Source organism: Staurois parvus, unplaced genomic scaffold (assembly GCF_062004578.1).
Source record: "Staurois parvus isolate SC_StPar_1 unplaced genomic scaffold, SC_StPar_1.0 ptg000564l, whole genome shotgun sequence".
NCBI lineage: Eukaryota > Metazoa > Chordata > Amphibia > Anura > Ranidae > Staurois > Staurois parvus.
In genome coordinates, this window is record NW_028318360.1 from 4,411,191 (window position 1) to 4,433,764 (window position 22,574).

The 22,574-nt window shown below is 44.5% G+C and overlaps 1 protein-coding gene across 1 annotated transcript in view; it reads left to right on the forward strand.

The window, feature by feature from the left end:
• HGFAC (HGF activator) overlaps positions 1-22,574 on the forward strand; it is a 141,276-nt gene that overhangs the window by 103,027 nt on the left and 15,675 nt on the right. Inside the window, exons 11-12 of the mRNA XM_089691562.1 lie at positions 3,136-3,275; positions 17,082-17,222. Coding sequence (XP_089547688.1) covers positions 3,136-3,275; positions 17,082-17,222 — 281 coding nt within the window. The remainder of the gene's footprint in view (positions 1-3,135; positions 3,276-17,081; positions 17,223-22,574) is intronic.

Consider the following 22,574-nt stretch of genomic DNA (forward strand, 5'->3'; position numbering starts at 1 on the left):
AAACGCAACATGCATAGGTGTGAACCTAGCCTTAAGTGCTCTGGTGAAGCCCATCCCGGACAATTCCTCTACTCTCCATCCAGAAGGATCCTATTGTGTGTTTGCAGCTGCCAGTGGGAATGAGAGGAGGGAAGCTGGCAGCACTGTGGGGTTGGGGGGCTCACAGGGGGCCTGGGCAGCAGGGGGAGACATATGGTGCACAGGGAAGGTGATGTGTGCAAATCTGATCCACCTGTACGGCTTTTTCTGCAGCAGCTGAAAGCCAACTGGAAGGAGAGGAGAAGAAGCCAGCTTTGAGCTACTGCAGAGAGAGCCATACAGGGGGTTGGTTCTAGTAATTGCCCAACAGCTATGCTGATCACCCTCCCTGCTCACAGACAATTCACCAAGCTACCTGGGCCCCATACAGGAGGACTGCTAGTACCCCCCTTCATGGCCCTGTTTACAGAGGAAAAATATAATTTTCATTACTAATCCAACAGCTTTGGGGCCACAAGAGTTACAGGTCAAACATTTTAACTATCATACCACATACTATATAGTGTTGGTGAGATCTCTGGGGATAATTCCACTGGAAGTCTGCTAAATGGGACACAGATCACAAGAGAAAAACCCCTTCCCCCCCAAAAAAAAGAACAAATTTTGCCGATGTCCTAGTTCATGACTGTGTTTTTGTTAAGACTGAGCAAAGTTTTATGTATGCAGTCTATGCTAATTGTGCTACACATGCAAACCAACAAAACTGTATGTGTGCTGGCTAGAAAATCAGTGCTATTGTTGGGAGCAATTAGTTATATAATACATTTTATATTCTAAACTGTGCTAGAAAACTGAAATCTGGATGTTGGACAGCACACCATATAGAAACTGCAGTGCGTTCTTTGTTTCCAGTTTTTTACATCACTCCTAGTGATGGCTGAATTTGCTGGGGTATAATTTGTAGAAGATTTGGCAAATGTGAACTGTCTATCCTACTAAAGTCTATAGGGAGCAAATCCTTTTGTTAAATTTTGTCATTTATTTGCCAATAATTAAACTATTGTCAAAAAGAATATGGGGGGCACTGCCATGGGGGACATTTAACAAACAAAAACATTTTTTAAATACCCTACTTGGCATTGCCCCAAGACCTTCTTTCCCACTCGATATGTCTTATCTTAAAGCTGGGTACACACACATAAAGGTTGATTTGCTAAAACTGCGGGGTGAAAAAACTGGTTCAACTCTGCTTGGTAGCCAATCAGCTACTAACTTCAGCTTGTTCAGTTAAGCTTTAGCAATAAAACCTGGAAGCTGATTGGTTTCTATGCAGAGCTGCATCAGATTTTGCATTCTCCAGTTTTAGCAAATCAACCTCATAGACTATTTTATTCAATATGCAGCTGAACAAAAACAATAAACAGATTCCCCCATCCACATTATAGAGGGCATATGGAGGAATCTTCTACTGTGGCTATTGCATTCTGACAGCCGCAGCTGATGAACAGTGGCTGCATCTGATTGGATGCTGTTTGGTGGACAATTTTCCCTCTGCTTCCTTAAATTTTTTCATCCAAAGGATGAATGGCAGGTGGTTGATGACTGAGCCATCCATTTAGCGAACTTCAGCTGGTTCCTCAGGAATAAGCCACTGAAACCCCTTGTGAGACATCTCTTTGTGTCACTGGAGGCGGCAGATGTTGGGTTAATAGAGAAGGAAAATGTTATGGAGAATGGGAAAGATGCAAAACGTGGAGTATAGTTTTGGACAGATTGGAATGGAACAGTTTATCACCCATTTCAAAGAAGTCAAGTCCAATACAGTCTCATATTGCGCAGCTCACCCTTTGTGAAATCTAGATGTTTGAGATGCCATAACACCTAATGTTTCCCCAATACAGTTTTTTTATGCTAGGTCCTACCCTTGTAGAAAGCTATGCCATCATGACTCACTTGTCATGGGCACCTAAAGGAGGTGGCATTTTGTAGATTCGCCTTGTTTAAGGATATGTTCACCTTTCATAACATGTTACACCCATATGCAGGGTGTAACGTGTTACAAAAGGTACGCCCCCCCTCGCCGATCCTTTTTTTAAAAAGTCGTGACCATGCGGGGGCTCTGCTCACCCGGCCAGGTATTCTTTCACAGTATTCTGTGGATGGGAAAGCTACAACAACAGCATTTGTGGCTGTCGGCTTGTAGTTCTCAATGAACTACCACGGTGCGGTTGAGTGCTGTGGTAGTTCATTGCTTCTTCCAGTCAGTGTGTCTGCTTGCCTGTGCGAGGTATGAGCACACAGATTCATGGACAGGTCTGCAGGATTCCTGCATGGCACCAGTGATCTGCTGATCTGTGGTGCAATGCTTTCCAGACTCCCAAAACAAAAAATAGTAAATGCAGATTTTTTAACCTGCAAACACATGCGCATTTATTATTTTTTGTTAAACGGTGAACTTATCCTTTTAAAGCTGAAATTATTTGTATCTGAACACCACAAACTGAAAACTCTATTTAATTCATTTATACTATTCAAAGCAAATGTACCTATCCATGCCTCCATGCTTTTTTTGTTGAGAAATCACTTTGAAAAATACCCCCTAGCATTTTTAACCACAGCCATCTTGAGTAAGAACAGAGGAGTCTTGTAGCATTTACTTCCTGGCATCCATCTGATCACTAATGCAGGCAGTGCTTAGCTGAGAAATCCCCACCCAGATGAGAGGAAAAAAAAATGTCCATGAGAAATCCTGTGATCTATGACATCATTTTACCCTAGGTCAGAAACTAGGAAGCAACTGAAGAAATGTAAAAAAAATAATATAATATACCTTCCTACGCACCTATCTATTTACTATGGTTATCAGCATAAGGATTAAAATAAATTAATGCTGATTGAGAAGGTTAAGTCCCTCTTTAATTTCCTTGTAGTATCTTTTACATTTACACACTTGCCAACAGCACCAAATTTTGCCTCTGGCATGTATGAAAACTTTTTTGAGTTTGAATTGGTTTCAACAATACCTGTCTTTTTTTTTTTCTTAAACTCATTATTTTTAATTCCAGCATATCACAGTTGAGATATCATGACACAGATGACTCCTTGCTATGAGTAAAAACACTTTTTTTACTTTCCTGTTGATTATCCTTTTTACAGCCCTCGAAAATCAACGGTGAGAGTGGTCCTGGGACAACACTTCTACAATGAAACCACAGACGTCACACAGACATTTGAAATAGACCGATATATATTTCATGACAAGTACTCTGTATTCAAGCCCAAGGAACATGACATTGGTGAGTACACTGGGAAGCAGAAACACGCTGGATATATTGTTAGGTATGTTATGGCAGTTGATTAAAGAGGTTAAATGAACCATTAAAATTGGCAGTTGATGAGAGATCGCATAACGTGTTACTGGTGACAAGTGATAGGAGATCAAATAACCTTTTACCAATGGTAGTTGGTGAAAGATTTACATGACTGCCTACATAGTAAGAAAACGCATGACTCCTTACAACTGCCTGCGGATGGGATACTACAATAACAATTAGAGCTGAAGTTGTATCTGCTTATACCTTACCTAACTTGGTTCCTCCTTTCCCCTCTCATCAGCATGCTAATTATATGTTAAATAAAACCTTTCAATTTTTATTACATACCTTATTTTAACCCATGAGCTGGACTCTTTGCTTCTCTATGCTATGCAGGCAGCTCATGGCTTGTAGGAGGAGCTGACCTCTTTTTTGTTTACAAACGTTTTTATTAGAAGATAAACAACAAAAATAGCACCACTTCATGAAGTATGGTATACAACAAAAAAAAGACACATAAGTAGAAAAAAACTGTCTTATAAAACAGAGACATAGAAAAAGAGGGTTTGAGTACATGTGTGAGGTAGGCAGTTGGATATACTGAACAGTTTCACAACCAACAAAAATTCAATGTCAATAAATTTATGGTAACCTGTTATTCTAAAAATAAATGTCGATATGACTTCCAACCACCCCATTTTCTGTTGAATAACTGCATCTTATCTAGCACTGTATATTGAATATGTTCCATGAGCATTACCATATCAACTCTATGCAGAACAGAGGACAAAGGGACTGCTGGTGTCTTCGAAAGAAGAGCAATGGCCCATAGAGTAGAGACGCAGATAGTATGAATTAGCCTCATTATGTTGATCTGGATCCCCAGAATGGGAGAACCCAATAAACAATTTTGCAATGACAAATTTACCGGCAAGTCCGCTAGGGCTGAGACTACCTCCGAAACTTTACGCCAGACTGAAGAAAGACCAGGGCAAGCCCAAAACATATGCACCAGAGTTCCAGCATGGCCACAACCCCTAAAACAGAGGTGCGACGTTAGGAGCTGACATATTTCAAGAGCCCTCAGCCTTGATGCAAGCAGTGGGCTGAGTTCTGCAAATATCAAAATGCCTTGATGGGTTGCTGTTGGTCTGGAAGAGTGAATGTTCCTAAGCAGAATGAATTTGCAGGCAGACCACCCTCCGTAATGTCACATGTGATGCTGAACTACTGTGATTGAAAGCACTGACATCCAGTGAATGAAAGGAGTGGAGCAGGGGCAGTCAGTCAGGCAGGTATTAAGGCTAGCCATACTGTACATTATACAATCTTCTTGTACAATTTTCCTTAAATTTACCAAAACCATATAATATGAGATAAATACTTTCAATCTGTAGGCAATCAGGCAGGCCATCGCACTACAGGAGGGGGTATCTGTAAAACATATGGCTGAAACACGTTTTATCACCAAGTTATACTTCCCTGCTTTGTGTAGTAATACTGTAGAGAACGGTGCTACCTACCCCCTATTTGAAATTAAATATGTCTATAATGCAAAACTAATTAAAGTGCAAATGTGCATATTACAACCAACAACACTTTATATCATATAAATCACCTTTGCAAGTATAAGACAATATTTCAACTGTAATCTTAATAAAACTTTAGTTTCAATAAAAAGTGTTCTATTATCATATATATATATATATATATATATATATATATATATATATATATATATAAAAGTGCCCCATATACAGTGGACTTTTCTCTATATGGGACTATATATATATATATATATATATATATATATACAGTATATATTTGAACACTTTTTAATTGAACTTTTATTTTTATTAAGATTACAGTTGATATATTGTCTTGTACTTGCAAAGGTTATTTTTATGATATTAAGTGTTGAAGTACATGCCCTGTATTGTTGGTTTTAATATGCACATATGCACTTTAAATATGTCTATAATGCAAGACTAATTTCAAATAGGAGGTAGGTAGCGATGTTCACAATAATATTTGGTGTTTCAGATCCATAGAATAGCAGCTGCACCATCTATTGCCTTTTTCGAAAAACTGTGGCACAGTTCTAATTGTTTAACTATTGTAGAGAGCAGCCCAAACCACCTCTTCTGGGATCCCAGCCGACGCTGTCCTCTTCTCCTCTTCTGTGTCTGACCCTAAAGCAAACCGCTTGCTATAGGGACAGAAGTCTGGGCTCTCATTCGAGCCTGGCCATGTGCATCCATTGACAAAACATAGCATGGCTCACTCCTGCATCTTGCTCCCTCCTCACTGGATTTGATTGACAGTAGCAGGAACCAAAGGCCCCCACTGCTGTCTCTGTGTCCCGGGAAGAGAGGAACACAGACCAAAGCCGCTGCAGAAGGGCACAATGCTGGATCGAGAGAGGATTCAGGTAAGTTTACAGGGAGGTGAGAGGGCAATACAATTACTAGCACATTTGTTACTTTAATGCAAGGACTGGGTTTGCTCTTCAGAGGGAATTGCAACTGTAAATGCAGCCCATCTCCCATTTGCTAGTGTCTACATAGTTCTGGGGCCAATGCCACATGGCCCCAGTGTTAATGATGACACTAATAATTAAATGAGGGGGAAATTCTGAATGCTGACCACCAAAGTTAAGTGCATTTTTCCCATGCCCCCAATGAACTGGTTTTAGCAGGGGTTCCCAAAGCCTAAAAAGTGCTTCAGGGGTTACTCAGGAGTGAAAAGGTTGAGAGAGGCTGATCTAGAGGGTTTCAATAACAATTCATAAAACAAGAAAACCCAACACTCATTCATTTTGGATAGATCAGAGAAGGGCTGTAATTTCTGCCAGGCCTCTGCATTCTATGAATCTGTTGGGAACTTTTACATTCCAAGAGAGGAACGTCACTGACGGAAAAAAAAACAGACTACAATAGTATTTATTTTATGTGTAGCACTGCCCCTTGGGACAAGCTGGAATATATTATGGGTCCTGCGCTCAATAGATCCAACCCTAAGCAAACCCAATCCCTCTGGCACAACTGGTAATGAATAGCAAATACCCCGCCAAGAAATTTGCTGACACAGGGTTAAATGAAACAAGAACAATTTTATGGAGAATGAAATGCAGTGTAGAGGGGTGGGGTTCCCCTTTCAACTTCAAAACTTACTTTTCTTCTTTTATGCAATGCAGTAAATTTGGTCTGCCACTAGAGGGCTTCACAGCCAAGAGTCTCCGGATGGCAGAGTTGCACTTTAAGCAGAATACAACTGATATCAAACAAATAAACTTACTTATACTCTATCAATGAAATGTATTACCCACACCGGTGCATGATTCTGCTTCTGAGGGGCGTTAGCCAAAAATCACCTCAGAGTCAGAACAGAATGCAATAAAGAGGTACCTCTAATAAGGCTACTAAGCCAGATTCCCCCACTCTAGTCCTTGTAACGGTGGAGCTCTAGTTGGTGCACGTTTAGTCCTTACAATGAAGTAAATAGCAGCTGAAGGCTTCTTTGGAGTTTCAGCTGGTGTGGGTTACATCCAATTTCACTAGGTTTCTGGGCTGAGAGGGTCCAACCTCAGTGTCTAAACGCAACACAAAGCACCCCAAGACCAGGGGCAGTCGCAGGATGCAATCTCCCAGTATGTCTCAGTCCCCGGGGCAGACAGTCTCAATTACACTGGTGGTGAGGGGCAAAGCAGGCAGAGGGATCTGTGGCTTGCACAGGGCCCCGGATGGGTGAGATCCCAGCAGTGGGGTGTGGATGTCCCAGTCTATATGCAAAGTGTAAATGGTGTGTCTTACTCTCTCCAGGGGGACAGCTCACCAGACTCTGAACACACAACAGGGTCCCTCTATCTGCGCTGAGTGCTGTAGTGCCTCCTCCTCTGCTTGGACGGGCTCCACATGTCCCTGTCTTTTCTCCAGCCTTGTGTCTCTCTGTTCTCCCCTTCACTTCCTGCTTCCTCCCCCTCCCAGCGTTCTTTGCTGTGTAGTGGATCAGTCATGAACTTGGCAGAATGCCCAGATTTTACAAAATAGGAGAGAGAGAGAAAGGACTGACTGCTGAACATGTGATTCCTTCTGAATCCTCTTGTACAAGGAGCCTGCTACACACTCCCCCCACCAGAGAAGCTTTGGTCCTCCAAAGACAACAGTAAAAGCAACCTGTTACATGCTTTTTATATACACGTGGAGAAAAAGCAAAGTTAGTACACACAGGAAATTAAATTATTCACACTTGCATAAGAATCTGGCAGAGGAACCTCCCACCATGTAGCAGAGTGAGGGTTGTCCTGCCCATAGGCCACACTAATGGGAATGGCCCAACCAGATGTGCCAGGGGGTGAGTTGGGGCTGTTCTCTACCGAAACTGCTTTGAGAAGCATGTACTACTTCCTCAGAGTTTTCACCCAACACATCATATGTCAGTCTCTTTGGGGGTTGAATAACTCTACGCTCTCTCTGTTCTCTGGGCTCTAGCAATGGTTCTGGCGTTGCTTCCGATGTTGGTTCTGACACTACTGACGCATCAACCCTCACTTCTTGCTCGATGCTCTCTGTCTCTCCCAGTTCAGCTTCCTCCACATCTTCTCCCTCATCAACAATGGACCACCAGTCTTCAAGTTCTTGCAAGTCTTCTGCAAGTTGGGCCTGAGGCACAAATTCAGGAGCCTCTGGCCTAAGAGGAACTACGTCAGTCACTCCAGTGGAAGAAGGAATGGTGGGTTCGGAAATGTCAGATGGCCACAGCAAATCTGTCCCTACCTCCTCACTCTCACTGTCCTCTTCATCTGCAGGAGGTGGTGTGGGTTGTGACCTGGTCACAGGTCTAGTCCTCTGAGAAGTTGAGGGGGTAGACTGTGGATCAGATTGTGATGGTAGACGGACTGCATCTGACAAAGGCAAAAGGTGGTTGCGGTGCCAGGTTTTGAGTGGGCCAAAACCCTTTTCCGGTCGAATCTGGTAAACTGGCAATCCAGGCAATTGTTTGCAGATGACATAGGGCTCTGATCGCCACCTATCCGCCAACTTGTGTTTTCCAGGGATACCCAGATTTCTCAGTAAGACTCTGTCTCCAGATTGTAAGTCCTGTACTCGCACTCTGAGATCAAAGTTCTCTTTGTTTCTCTGTCCCCTGGCGTCTGAGGTGGCTTGAGCCTTCTCATAAGCAATCTTCAGGCTTTTCCTTAGGCGGTTCACATATCCTCTATGGGAAGCTGCAGAGGTATGGTCTACAGAGGTTCCAAAAGCCAAGTCTACTGGCAGTCGGGCTTCCCGGCCGAACATCAGCCGGTAAGGAGAGTATCCTGTAGCGTCGTTGGCAGTGCTATTGTAGGCATGTACGATGGCTGCTACATGCTTACTCCAGTGTTGCTTTTGCACTGAAGTCAAAGTCCTGAGCATATTCAGGAGGGTACGATTGAATCTCTCTGGCTGAGGATCTCCCTGAGGATGGTATTGAGTAGTCCTCGACTTTTGGATGCCTAGTAGACTCAAGAGTCTCTTGATGAGATTGCTCTGGAAATCTCTCCCTTGGTCTGAGTGGATACGTTGTGGTAGTCCGTAATGCACAAAGAACCTTTCTACTAAAATCTTTGCCACAGTTGATGCTAACTGATCTCTAGCAGGAAAAGCCTGGGCATACCTGGTAAAATGGTCAGTCACTACTAGGATATTTCCCTGTCCACTCTGATCCGACTCCAGGCACAGGAAGTCAATGCACACTAATTCCATGGGTCCCTGACTTTGAAGGTGGCCCATTGGGGCAGCTCGTTGAGGCAGAGTCTTCCTCTGAATACATCGGATGCAGGAATGACAGTAACTTTCAACTTCTGTCCGCATGCAGGGCCAGTAGAAGCGGTCTCTTACCAAACAAAAGGTTCTTTCTGGTCCCAGATGGCCATGGTCCTCATGGAGAGCAGTCAGCACCGTTTCTCTGTGTTTTGCGGGCAAAAATAGCTGCCACTTCTCTTCAGGATCATCAGAGGGGCCCCTTCGGTAGACCACTCCGTGGCGTAACTGTAGCCGATCCCACTCACGATGTAGCCGCCGGGCCTCCCTTGACGATGTAAGAAGCAAATCAGGGCTTTTGCTTTCTAAAGCCTTCAATACTAGGCCGCAGAGGGGGTCTTCCAACTGATCTCTTCGCAGATCCTTCCTGGAAAGCTTGGGCAGGCCTTCACCCCCAACCTGGGTGACATTGCAATAACACCTGGGAACGCCAGACGCCGAAATCCCAATGTCTTCTGCCCTGGACCCACCTCTTGTTCGGTGTTCCACTCTTTGGCATAAGGCTCGTACCCCTTCAGAGGGCACCTGAGTCCACTCTTCTGGGGAATCCTTGGAACAGTGAGGTCTTCGGGATAAGGCATCTGCATCCCTATTCCCAATCCCTGGCCGATAACTGAGGCTGAAAGTGAACTCCGATAAGGCAGCTAACCACCTGTGGCCAGTAGCATCCAGCTTAGCTGTAGTGAGAATGTATGTGAGGGGGTTATTATCTGTTTTTATCATGAATTCTGCTCCATATAGGTAATCTCGAAGTTTGTCCACTACTGCCCACTTCAAGGCCAAGAATTCAAGCTTGTGGGTGGGGTAGTTCTTCTCAGCGGACGCCAAACCCCGGCTCACATAGGCGACAGGTCGCAAGCATCCATTCTGTTCTTGATAGAGGACTCCCCCTAACCCATCTCTACTTGCATCCACATGCAATTCGTACGGCTTAGCTGGGTCTGCATAGGCCAGGATTGGGGCGGTGGTCAGACTCTTTTTCAGCCGTTCAAAGGCCTCTTCACACTGGGTTGTCCATTGTCCTTGAATAGATTCCCTAGGCCTCCTGGGTCCCACTGCTGGCTTCGCAGGTCTAGAAAGATCTGCATCATCATTGTCTTCTTTGTTTCTGAGCAGTTCATTGAGTGGGCGGGCTATCCGAGCGAAGCCCTGGACGAATCTGCGATAATAGGAGCAAAAGCCCAGGAAAGATCTGAGCTCTGTGACATTTGTGGGCCTCGGCCATGAGGTGACAGCTTCCAGCTTCTTGGGGTCAGTGGCCACTCCATCGGCAGATACGATATGACCCAGGTAATTGACCGAGGGTTGGTAAAACTGGCACTTCTCCAAAGACAACTTCAGTCCCTCATCATGAAGTCTCTTGAGCACCTTCTCCAATCTCTCCTCATGTTCCTCCAGGGTCTTCCCGAACACAATGATGTCGTCCAAGTATACCAGTACTTCAATTAAATTCATGTCACCCACCGTCTTCTCCATCAGCCTTTGAAAGGTGGCTGGAGAGTTGCACAAACCTTGAGGCATCCGATCAAATTCAAAGAACCCTATTGGGGTTATGAACGCGGTCTTTTCTCGGTCTTCCGGGTGCATGGGGATCTGGTAATACCCATTCTTCAGGTCCAGCACACTGAATCACTTTGCCCCTGATAGGCTTTGCAAAGCATCCTCTATCCTGGGGGTGGTATACTGATCAGGAACAGTTCTTCGGTTTAGCGTCCGGTAGTCAATGCACAATCTTAAAGATCCGTTCTTCTTCCGGACCACCACTATCGGAGAGGCGTATGGGCTTCGGGACTCTTAGATGATGCCTGTCCTCTTCAACTCTGCCAATTGCTCACACAGATCTTCCAAATCTCCCAATGGAACTCGTCGAACCCTTTCCCTGAATGGGGCGTCTTCTCGAAGCCAGATCCGATGATGGGCACTCTCTGCACACCCCACATCGAACTCACTTCTGGAGAATGCAGCCCGCCACCTTAGGAGTTGATTCTTCGCTCTCTCTCTCCATTCCGGGGAAAGGGGGGTGTTCCTTGGGTAAAACGCATCGACAGGGATTTCTTTCTCTCTTCCGTCCCCTAGCTCAGTGGGCAAGATTGGGGTTGCAGGATCCACATGTCCTAACAGCACCCGAGCTGGGATTTTCACTGGGGCAGCAGTTGGATTATGAACACTGACCGAAACCTTTCCGTGGCTCCTCCGTAGCGCTTTTGTTGACACTACCTCCGGGAGGATCTCCACTCCTGTGTTCTCTTCACAGCCACCAGCCTCAAGGACAATGAAGGGGCCTGGCTGCTTCCAGGTCAATTTGACTGATGCCTGTAAACACGCCACCTCTCCGGGTTGTAGCACCTTCTCATGTTGATCCAGGCACCATATCTTTCCTATTCTTTCCACTGGGGCTCTCCTCTCTTGTACCAGGCGCTGATATGCTTGCCTCAGCATGGGATGTACAGAAGTGGGTTGATCATTGGGCTCTTCGACCAATGGCGCCAGCAGCCTTCTAACAAGATTGGTGTTGGTCCCTATGATTAGGGGACTCCCATTGGCCCCAGGCGGCCGGGGACAGATGACGGCTAAGGCTTCGAAAGTCTCAGCCTTCCCTGTCATGGAAGGATCAAAAGTTAGTCTGACCGATAGGTAACCATCATAGGGAAACTTCTGGGTTCCTATTCCCCATATTTCCAGATCTTCCAGCTTCTGCAAGGGCAAATGCTTCAGATGCTTGTCATAGAAGTCTCGGTACAGAAGGGTTACTTGGGCTCCGGTGTCCAGAAGAGCCCTGGTATAAATCCCTTCTACCTGAATCGGAATGACAGGGGAGGGTCCCACTAAATTCTCAGGGAGTGGTGAACAGGTAACCGTCTTCTTCTGTTCTGCAGTTCTTATCCTTACTCTCCTCCTGGGGGAGTTTTGGCTCGGCCTAAGCCGTGGTTGACTCCCAGGTTTGAGGTGTGCACTGACTCCCTGAGGTGAAGTGGCATTTTCCCTAGGCTGTTTGTAAGGGATGGTGGGGTCCTTCTGGATAGGGCCAGATTTTCTCCTCACCCCCCTTTTACTTGGTTGAGTGGAGCTAGCTGCGGTGGTGGGGTCCCTGGGTTGCTCCTTCACCAGGGCCCTCTGAAGTTTTCCGCCGGTTTTTGGCGCTTAGCTTCAGGCTTCCTGGGGCTCGGACAGACTCTCCTGACATGTCCGGTCCCTCCACAATTAAAGCAGGTCATTTGAATGGTGGGACTAGTTGCTTGCGTTGGGGCAACTCCTGACAGGTTTTCAGAAACTGCTCTCGTCTCTCTCGCTAAACCCGACGGTCCCGCCATTAGTAAGGTCACCATCTCCATTAGTTGGGACACCTGAGTCTTGAGGAGTTCAACTTCAGGGGTGTCACCTCCCACATTGACTACCCGGACCCCTACAACAGAGTCTGACTGTCTCTCTTTGTCATCCAAAATGGCTTCCTCCTCTCTCACAGTCCGGATCAAGTCTGGATAGTTCAGGAGGCCACCATCTCGCCGAGTTCGTAATAGAATGGCAATGGGGTCTAGGGGCCTGGCTCCCCATAGGACTTGTTGTGCCCGAACCTCATCTACTCTTTCAGGGCCTATTCCCCTTTTTAGCAGAATTTGGTATATTATCTTGTCTAGACGTCCCATGTAACTGGAGAGTTTCTCCCCTTCATTTTGGTAGGTATGCTCTAGCTGATAGATGAGGTCTGAAGCCTTTTCAGTACGCCCAAATACATCTTGTAAAATATCTAGATAGCCCTGAGCAGTGCAATCCTGTTTGCTAAGTTTTAGGTTGCGAATGGCCTCCAATGCAGGGCCCCTTAGGCTCTCTGTAATCCTCTGTTTCTTGTGGGCCTCAGGAATGTCCCATTCACTTAGTGCTTGCATGGCTTGGTCTAGCCACTCTTCAAAGCCATCCTCCCCGGTAGGTATTGGTTGCCTACCCGAGAAGAATCGGAGCTTCCGATACATCCCTGTGTATGGAGAGGGGTCTTTGCGGCATTTTAACATGAAGTCCCCCAATGCAGTGAGGAATTCCGGGCCTATGGTGGCTAGAGGTGTCTGGGACAGGGGTTCTTCCCTCTCAGGTCTTGCACAACTAGGCCTGGGGGTGTTCAACTGAAGTAACTGGAGCCTTGTCCCATCCTCTATTTGGATATTGGCTCCTTGGAAACTGTCAGGGATCCCCTTCTTCCACTCTAGCAGGGCATATGCCAGGGTGGTGTCTGAGGCGGGTATCACATCTATCACCCATGTTTTCTTTCCCTCTGTGGGTAGTGCATTCACTATCTTGGTAATCTGTTCTTCGGTCCCCATTTCTCTGGGGAACTCGACCACTACACTCCGTTCTGGGCAAGCATTTTCCCTGCTGCACCACTTGGTCGCGGATGCGATGTCCATCTTAGGAGTTGGTATAGGGCACTGCTTGAGTGGTTGTTGGGTAATTGAGCAGCAAGAATCCCGGACGAGCCCCCACATATAGCACTGCCCCTTGGGACAAGCTGGAATATATTATGGGTCCTGCGCTCAATAGATCCAACCCTAAGCAAACCCAATCCCTCTGGCACAACTGGTAATGAATAGCAAATACCCCGCCAAGAAATTTGCTGACACAGGGTTAAATGAAACAAGAACAATTTTATGGAGAATGAAATGCAGTGTAGAGGGGTGGGGTTCCCCTTTCAACTTCAAAACTTACTTTTCTTCTTTTATGCAATGCAGTAAATTTGGTCTGCCACTAGAGGGCTTCACAGCCAAGAGTCTCCGGATGGCAGAGTTGCACTTTAAGCAGAATACAACTGATATCAAACAAATAAACTTACTTATACTCTATCAATGAAATGTATTTCCCACACCGGTGTATGATTCTGCTTCTGAGGGGCGTTAGCCAAAAATCACCTCAGAGTCAGAACAGAATGCAATAAAGAGGTACCTCTAATAAGGCTACTAAGCCAGATTCCCCCACTCTAGTCCTTGTAACGGTGGAGCTCTAGTTGGTGCACGTTTAGTCCTTACAATGAAGTAAATAGCAGCTGAAGGCTTCTTTGGAGTTTTAGCTGGTGTGGGTTACATCCAATTTCACTAGGTTTCTGGGCTGAGAGGGTCCAACCTCAGTGTCTAAACGCAACACAAAGCACCCCAAGACCAGGGGCAGTCGCAGGATGCAATCTCCCAGTATGTGTCAGTCCCCGGGGCAGACAGTCTCAATTACAGTCTCAAGGACTGACTGCTGAACATGTGATTCCTTCTGAATCCTCTTGTACAAGGAGCCTGCTACATATGTACTTATATAGCGCTGTCAGTTTACGCAGAGCTTTACATATATATTGTACATTCACATCAGTCCCTAACCCTCAAGGGGTGTACAATCTAAGGTCCCTAACTTACATTCATACATACACATACTAGGACCAATTTACCTACCAGCATGTCATTGTTGTGTGGGAGGAATCCGGAGTCCCCGGGGGAAACCCACTCAGGCACAGGGAGAACATGCAAACTCTAGGCAGGTGGTGCCGTGGTTGGGATTTGTAACCAACGACCCTAGAACTGCCAGGCGGAAGTGCTAACCATTTAGCCACTGTGCTGCCTAATATAAACCTGAGGTTCTATCTCACTCTACTACATAAATGTGTTTTGCTTACTGACTCAACCAGGGGGATTTGTCATCGCTCTCTTTCAATGGACACAAACACCAGTACAAACCTAACATACTTGCAATGCTAAGGCAGGCCATACATTATACATTTTTTTTCAAAATAAAAATAAAAAAAAAATGTGCTGATTCCCCCATCTACAGATTTGATGTAGATGGGGTAACCACTCCCATTGTGCCATTGTGTTCCAACGGGGTGGGGGGGGAAATTCCTCTCCATCAGAACACAATGATTAGTGTTGCTGGATATAACTGGCATATCTGATCGTTCGAGAAAGACTTGACTAGGTGGTTGTACACAAGGCAATCAATAGATCAATTTGTGTACAACTAGGGTGCCCATACATGGACCGAAATTTGGCCAGTCCCTGCTGAATTGCCCGAATTTCAATCCATGTATGGCTGGCTTGAACCTTCCCCTTCAAATCACATCCTTAAATAAAATGACTGGAGAAGAATTTGCAACTTTGCAAATGTGGGTTAATTTGGAGTAAGATAGATTGTCCTTAAGATTGCCTCCTGTCAAGTTTTGAACCAGGCAGCACAATTTTCTAACTATAGTATGTTTTTTTTAATTGCTATGCAGATTGTTAAATTTTGACACTAAAATGGGTTTTTGTTTGTTTCTTTGTTGGAGAGATTACCTATCATCTTGGTCAGAACACTTAAAAATAAATAAATAAAGATATACATACCTATTTTCCAGTGGTCTTTGGTCCGGTCTTGTGACTTTGTGTCTTTCTTCAATGATAGTGGGCGATGCTTCAGAGACCGGTGTTATTTTAAAGCCCAACTCCAGGCATCAGTCTCATTCTGCAGGCATCCTCCTTCCTACAAGACTGGTTCCCTTAACTCTGCCACACCATTGGTTGCAAGCTTTCTGATGTCATCATCTTCAATTCAAGACCATCAGTCGTGCCCCACATACCATACCCTGGGAATGTTTGGGAGCACAAGCTATCAGGAAAATAAGGTAGCTGGTACTCTTTGACCAGGGGCGGACTGACCATTTGGAAACTGGGGCAATGCCCGAGGGCCCGGGGTCAGTAGGGGGCTCCATGAGATGCCCCTGGTACCTTTTTCATAGGCTTTTTTGAGTTTGGGCAAGGACACAGGGGCCCCATGATCCCCTATTGCCTGGGGGCCCCATGAGGTGTCAGTCCGCCCCTGTCTTTGACACTCCCAGGATGCAGAATGTAGGAAAGACTGCTGATCCAAAAATGTAGGTAACCATGTCAGAAAGCCTGTGAGCATTGGAATGATGAAGGAAAGGGGACCAGTCTTGCAGTAAGAAGGATACCTGCAGAACAAGGAGTTCCTTGTTCCATTAATCCTAGACAAAACCAAGCATTTATCCCTTGCATTATGAGGTACATTGCAAGGGTAATTTTGTTTACCATTTACTTTAGTTAAAGTGTAACTATAGGCAACATTTTTTTTTTTAGTTTTGGACAGAGTGGAGTTGGATTAGAACACTTATTAGGTGTTTACTGCTGTCTGTACTCCCGTTAGGGAGAAGAAAATAACAGAAAATCCAAAATTTTGGGTTGTTCCCAGATAAGTAATAGAGGGGAAATCTTCCAGTAGGGACAGTAGTTCTGGTGACCTGGGGGGCCCCAGGGGATTCCCTTAATTATCAGAGATTTTCTCTTTGGCTTGGTTCACAAAGTGAAGGGAAATCTCCCCAGTAGGATACAGATGGCAAAAAAGCTGACCGAGTTATAACTCTCCCTTACTATAAAAAAAAGTTTTGCCTATAAGTTTTCTTTAACCTTAATGACCCTGCAACACTCTTCTACAAGCTGAGGGCTGAAAGACACTGGGTGCCATTTGACCTGGAAGAGGACCAGCATTGTGGAGTCTACAAGGGACTGTGCTGTGGCTGCTAAACTCACCCTTGTTTCCTGCAGGGTAATCAATTTTTGATTTTTTTGTTTTTGTTTACGTAAATGGCTGGAGTTGGGATTTAAAACTCAACAGCACACTAATTCCAGTTTTTACTTAAGGCCAAATTATTGTTTTAATATCAGATATTTCAGATTGCTGGCTACATTAACTCATTGGTATACTTTAACCCCCTTAAGCACACCATCAGTGGTCAAGAGTTATGTGAATTTTAAGCAGGACTCATGTGCTACTCTCTGTTTTTTGCCCTGCTGTATTACAGATTGCACTGGGCTTTATTTACAGAGACCCTGTCACAAGACCCACAACAATCTTTCCATAACTATTGGTGGGTTTGAATCTGCTCCCTATGGTACAATGGTGTCCATATCTGAATCTGCTAGGATCTTGAGGATTTTCCAACTAAGAAAACCTTTTGATTTCATTTCAGTGTTAATCAGGCTGAAAAGAAAAGATGGTGTTTGTGCAAAGAAGACTCAGTTTGTGCAGACAATCTGCCTGCCGGATGGTGGCATCACCTTTGAAGATGGTCACGAGTGTCAAGTGTCTGGATGGGGGCGAATAAGAGAAGGTATGAATCTCACTCACTAATATAAAAACCTCTTGCTGCTCAGAATCGGCCCCTTGCCTCACCTGCTTAACATGCCGACCCTGTCCATTTTCTGCCCTCTAACACCAAGAGGAGATAAAGGATACGGCTGTAAGTACTTCACACAAAGAGGAGCCCAGCCAGCAGCCTAAAGCAAACCTTGGCCACTATGGTGGGGAAAAGATTTCCACCTGACCAGTATTTACCTGCCTAGCCAGTAAACATGTAACTTCCTGTTCCATTTATTAATAGGAAAGTGATCATATGGGTGTATTATTACCAGACAGGATTGTAGCTTTGGCAAGCTATAAAAGTTTTTTTTTAATGTGACAATAGAGAATGATTATATGCAGATGTGAAATTTTATTAAGCATAAATTAGCATGTTATGAAATATGCTTATTATCCCAAGTATAAATACAGATATAATAAGTACTCAAAACAAAAACAAAAAACACACAAGTCCCAAAATAATAAATTAGTCCTTCAAAATATCAAAGTCATTCAAAATCTCAAAATCAACCTCCAGGTGAAGACAGCCTCCAAAGTAATTTCTGAAACCAAAAAAAACTCAAAAAAAAGAAAGGAAAACGCACATAGTATATTATCCTTAACAACTTGAATTATTCATTCCATAACGCATGTGATTCACACAAAAACACTTGTGATCACTATATGGTAAAGTGAATAGATGTGTAAACACGTGCCCGTGAAACAATCTAGTGATAAAAAACTGTGAAAAACGTGTCCACTTCTAGAGTGTGCAAAATAGATACCCTTACCAAAAAAATATATAACCACAAGCTTAGTAATTCTCCAGGAAGGGTACTGATATATAATAAGTTCCTCCAGAGGGATCTTCACAGCCACAGTATTATACGCCTCTCCACATCAGTCTCCAAACGATGCCCACCATAAATGAAACCACAATAGTGTAATTACGTAAAAACTTAAACAGAATATACTTTATTTATGTGCTTACATATATCTTCATCTTTAAAATTGCCATCAAACAAGAAATCAGCCCAGCCAGACCTCCGGAAATCCTCAACAGATCCTCTCCTGTGTCTCAAATAGAGATTTCCAGGATCCAAAATGGCCGCTCGATCACTTCCGGTTCAGCTGTGCGTCTGACGTCACTTCCCTTTGACATGTTTCGTCAATTAGACTTAATCATAAAGGATTATCATTAAGTCTAATTGACGAAACATGTCAAAGGGAATTGACGTCAGACGCACAGCTGAACTGGAAGTGATCGAGCGGCCATTTTGGATCCTTGGACCGGTTGGTGGTGGAGGTTCAGTCCAATTCCAAGTCACCTGCTCACCGATATTGCCTCCATAGGAGTCTCCACCAATGCAGAGCCCCAGTCTCAGTCTATATTACTACCCCTAGCTTCAGACACAGACAGGCTGGGCTGACATGTACTTACATAGTTGGATATCATTTCTATCACTGTGTTATTCCCCCATCTTCATACATAACACACTGGGTGCTGCACTATTAAAAGTCCGATTAGAAACACAGTTCTTGGTTCAGTAGTCTGCAGCACTGGTACACGAACAGCAGGGGGCGTTACTCTGAGGCGGGATAAGGAGGCAGTGCACTGCAGAGAAGATGGGGGTAAAGTTCTGTGGGAAGGACAGGCTAGCAGAAGAGAGACTGACAGGGGGCTGGGTGGACATGAACCATGTATGTGCTGACAAAGGGGAACTCTGCGCAATTTGGGCATTCAGAAGGTGTAATTTAGGCGCTGATAAGAGGTGGAGCTCAGGCAGCAACATGAGCGGTTGCAAATACAAATCAAGCCTGGCTCACCCACTACCCATTCATCCCCATCCTTAAAACCCTAAAACTAAAACGCCAAACTGAATACCCCCAGAATGCTTCCTGACCCAAAGAGTGATTGTTCCTGACTGAGGGGCAAAACTACGGGAAAATACCTCAGGGAGCTATCTGACTGCTGGCCCCTATGGGGGTACCACTACATACAGGTACATGTTTTCGTATTTTTTGTTTTTTCGTTAACTTTTTTGTCTGAGTATAGATCTATGTTTAAGACAGGTGAAACAGAGCTACTACCAGGGGCGGACTGACCATTTAGAAACTCAGGCACTGCCCGAGGGCCGGGGTCAGTAGGGGGCCCCATGAGATGCCCCTGGTACCTTTTTCATAGGATTTTTTGAGCTTGGGCAAGGACACAGGGGCCCCATGATCCCCTATTGCCCGGGGGCCCCATGAGTTGTCAGTCAGCATCTGGCTACTACATTCTTAATCATCCACAGCTTGCAGGCTTCCATCTAGGAAGGTCTCTGTTAACCTCCAATCTTCAAGCAAAGCAGGCACTCCAGTGCAATGGCTATATTCAATCATAAACAAATGTAAACCATGAACAGGAGAAATAAATGGAGGAAAAATAGCAAAAGACCAAAAAATGTCACTTGACAAACAGGTCCACATCCCACCTGTGATTAAGTCCAGAGGTGATGTGGGTCTGTAGTCTATATATCCAGTATACCTCTCGCTGCAATAAACGTAGGTATCTGTCACCTCTCCTTTAGCCGGCAACACTCTTTCTATGCCATTAAAAATGAATGAAGCCATATTACCATTATGCACATTTTTGAAATGTTTGGAAACATTTGAAATGTTCCTAGCATTTTCATTAGGGCTATCGCAAAAGTGTCAGCTATTCTACAGTGAAGCGGACGGATGGTGCAGCCAACATACTGTAAATTACATGCAGTACACTGCATAAGATAAACTAAATTGTCTGTACCACAGCTGATATATTGCTGATTCTTAAAACCTTTCGTTTGTGACATATGAAATAAAATCCTTGGTCATACAGTGCAGACGGCAGTATCTGCAAGTTTTCAGTCTGCATCTATTTACCAGGAAAAGATAACCAAGGTGTTACTCTGCTGCTGGAAACTACATAACTGGGAGATAAAACAAACATAAATTGGGAGGATGGCGGCTGGAAACGATTGCCATTTTTCAAAACATCATGTAAGATCTTATCGAAAAAAAAGAATCAGGAGGTTCTTTTTAATGATGTTAACAATATAGTGATACTCTGCAGAGTAAGAGGTAACAAAAGTTACCTGTGTATTTTTGCGTTTAAAATGTTCCACATTTTTAATACCAGATTCTGCATTATAGGAATATTCCAGTAGAGATTATCTCTGTTTAGCAGCTGCAATCCTATAACCTCTGTCAATAGATCATTGAGGATAGCGCCTGGACCCTCTGGAAGTCTCTCACCAATGATTTTACACTCTTGCGTAAATGCATCTTCAATGGAACAATTTCTCCTGGCTCTAGTGAATCCACCAACAGGGTTTGTTTTAATGATGTGGGCTGGATGGTAACTCCTAGTCAGGAGAGTGGTATTTCCAGAAGTAGGTTTGCGGTATGTTTTAGTCTTCACAGAATGAGCAACATGATCACTCTCCAATGTGATATCCAAAAAAATCTATGGTTTTATCATCAAAATTAGCAGTAAATTTTAAATTAAGATCATTACCATTGGTGAACTGCAAAAAGTGGTCCATATCCAAATTAACACCTTTTTTGTTTCAAGTAATGAGCGGATCATCAAAAAATCTGCCATACCAAAACAAATGATAAACTCCTCCCACCAACCCATAAAAAGGTTGGCCAGAGACAGAGAAAATTTGGCGCCCATAGAGCATCACATACATTATATTGCGAAGAGTATTGGCACGCCTGCCTTTACACGCGCATGAACTTTAATAACGTCCCAGCCTTAGTCTGTAGGGTTTAATATTGAGTTGGCCCACCCTTTGCAGCTACAGCAGCTTCACCTCTTCTGGGAAGGCTGTCCACACGGTTTAGGAGCGTGTCTATGGGAATGTTTGACCATTCTTCCAGAAGCACATTTGTGAGGTCAGGCACTGATGTCGGATGAGAAGGCCTGGCTCGCAGTCTCTGCTCTAATTCATCCCAAAGGTGTTCTATCGGGTTGAGGTCAGGACTCTGTGCAGGCCAGTCAAGTTCCTCCACCCCAGACTCGCTCATCCATGTCTTTATGGACCTTGCTTTGTGCACTGGTTCGCAGTCATGTTGGAACAGGTAAGGGCCATCCCCAAACTGTTCCCACAAAGTTGGGAGCATGAAATTGTCCAAAATGTCTTGGTATGCTTACACCTTATGAGTTCCCTTCACTGGAACTAAGGGGTCAAGCCCAACCCCTGAAGAACATCCCCACAACATAATCTCCCCTCTACCAAACTTGGCACAATGCAGTCAGGCAAGTACCATTCTCCTGGCAGCCGCCAAACCCAGAGACGTCCGTTGGATTGTTAGACAGAAGAGCAAGATTCGCCACTCCAGAGAACACGTTTTTACTGAGTCCAGTGGCATCATGTTTTACACCACTGCATCTGACACTTTTCATTGGACTTGGTGATGTAAAGCTTGGATGCAGCTGCTCAGCAATGGAAACTCATTCCATGAAGCTCTCTACGCACTGTTGTTGTGCTATCTGAAGGCCACATGAAGTTTGGAGGTCTTTAGCTATTGACTCTGCAGACAGTTGGTGACTTCTGCGCACTGTGCGCTTCAGCATGCGCTGACCCCTCTCTTTCATTATACGTTCTCTACTACGTTCTCTACTACTACGTGGCTGAGTTGCTGTTGTTCCCAGTTGCTTCCACTTTGCACAGTTGACTGTAGAATATTTAGTAGCAAGGGAATTTCATGGATGGACTTATTGCACAAGTGGCAACCTATCATGGTACCACACTTGAATTCCCTGAGCTCCTGAGAGTGATACTTTCTTTCACAAATGTTTGTAGGAGCCGTCTGCATGCCTAGGTGCTTGATTTTATACACCTGTGGCCATGGAGGTGATTGAAACACCTGAATCCAATAATTTGGAAGGGTTTCCCAATACTTTAGGCAATATAGTGTAGTTGTAAAAAATAACTTTTAAAAATGGAAGTAATTGTGGAGCTCAATCGCAAAAGAACTAAATTTTCTAAGATGATGTTTCACCTCTACCAAAGCCAAAGAATGAGGTATAGAGGAATATAATGCAGTAACATCAGAGGTAAGCCAGGCCACATCTTCAGTCCACTGTACATGTTGGAGTTCAAACAATATATGCCAAGTGTCTCGAATGTAACCAGGTAACCTCTGGGGCTGCAGATGTATATTAACCCACTCACCCAGGGGTTCAAGTAAAGAGCCTATCCCTGCGACAATAGGACACCCCAGCACAAGAACGTGGGCTTTATGAATTTTGGGCAAATAATGAAACACTGGCACAATAGGGTCACTTACCAACAAAAATTCTGCAATTTTAGCA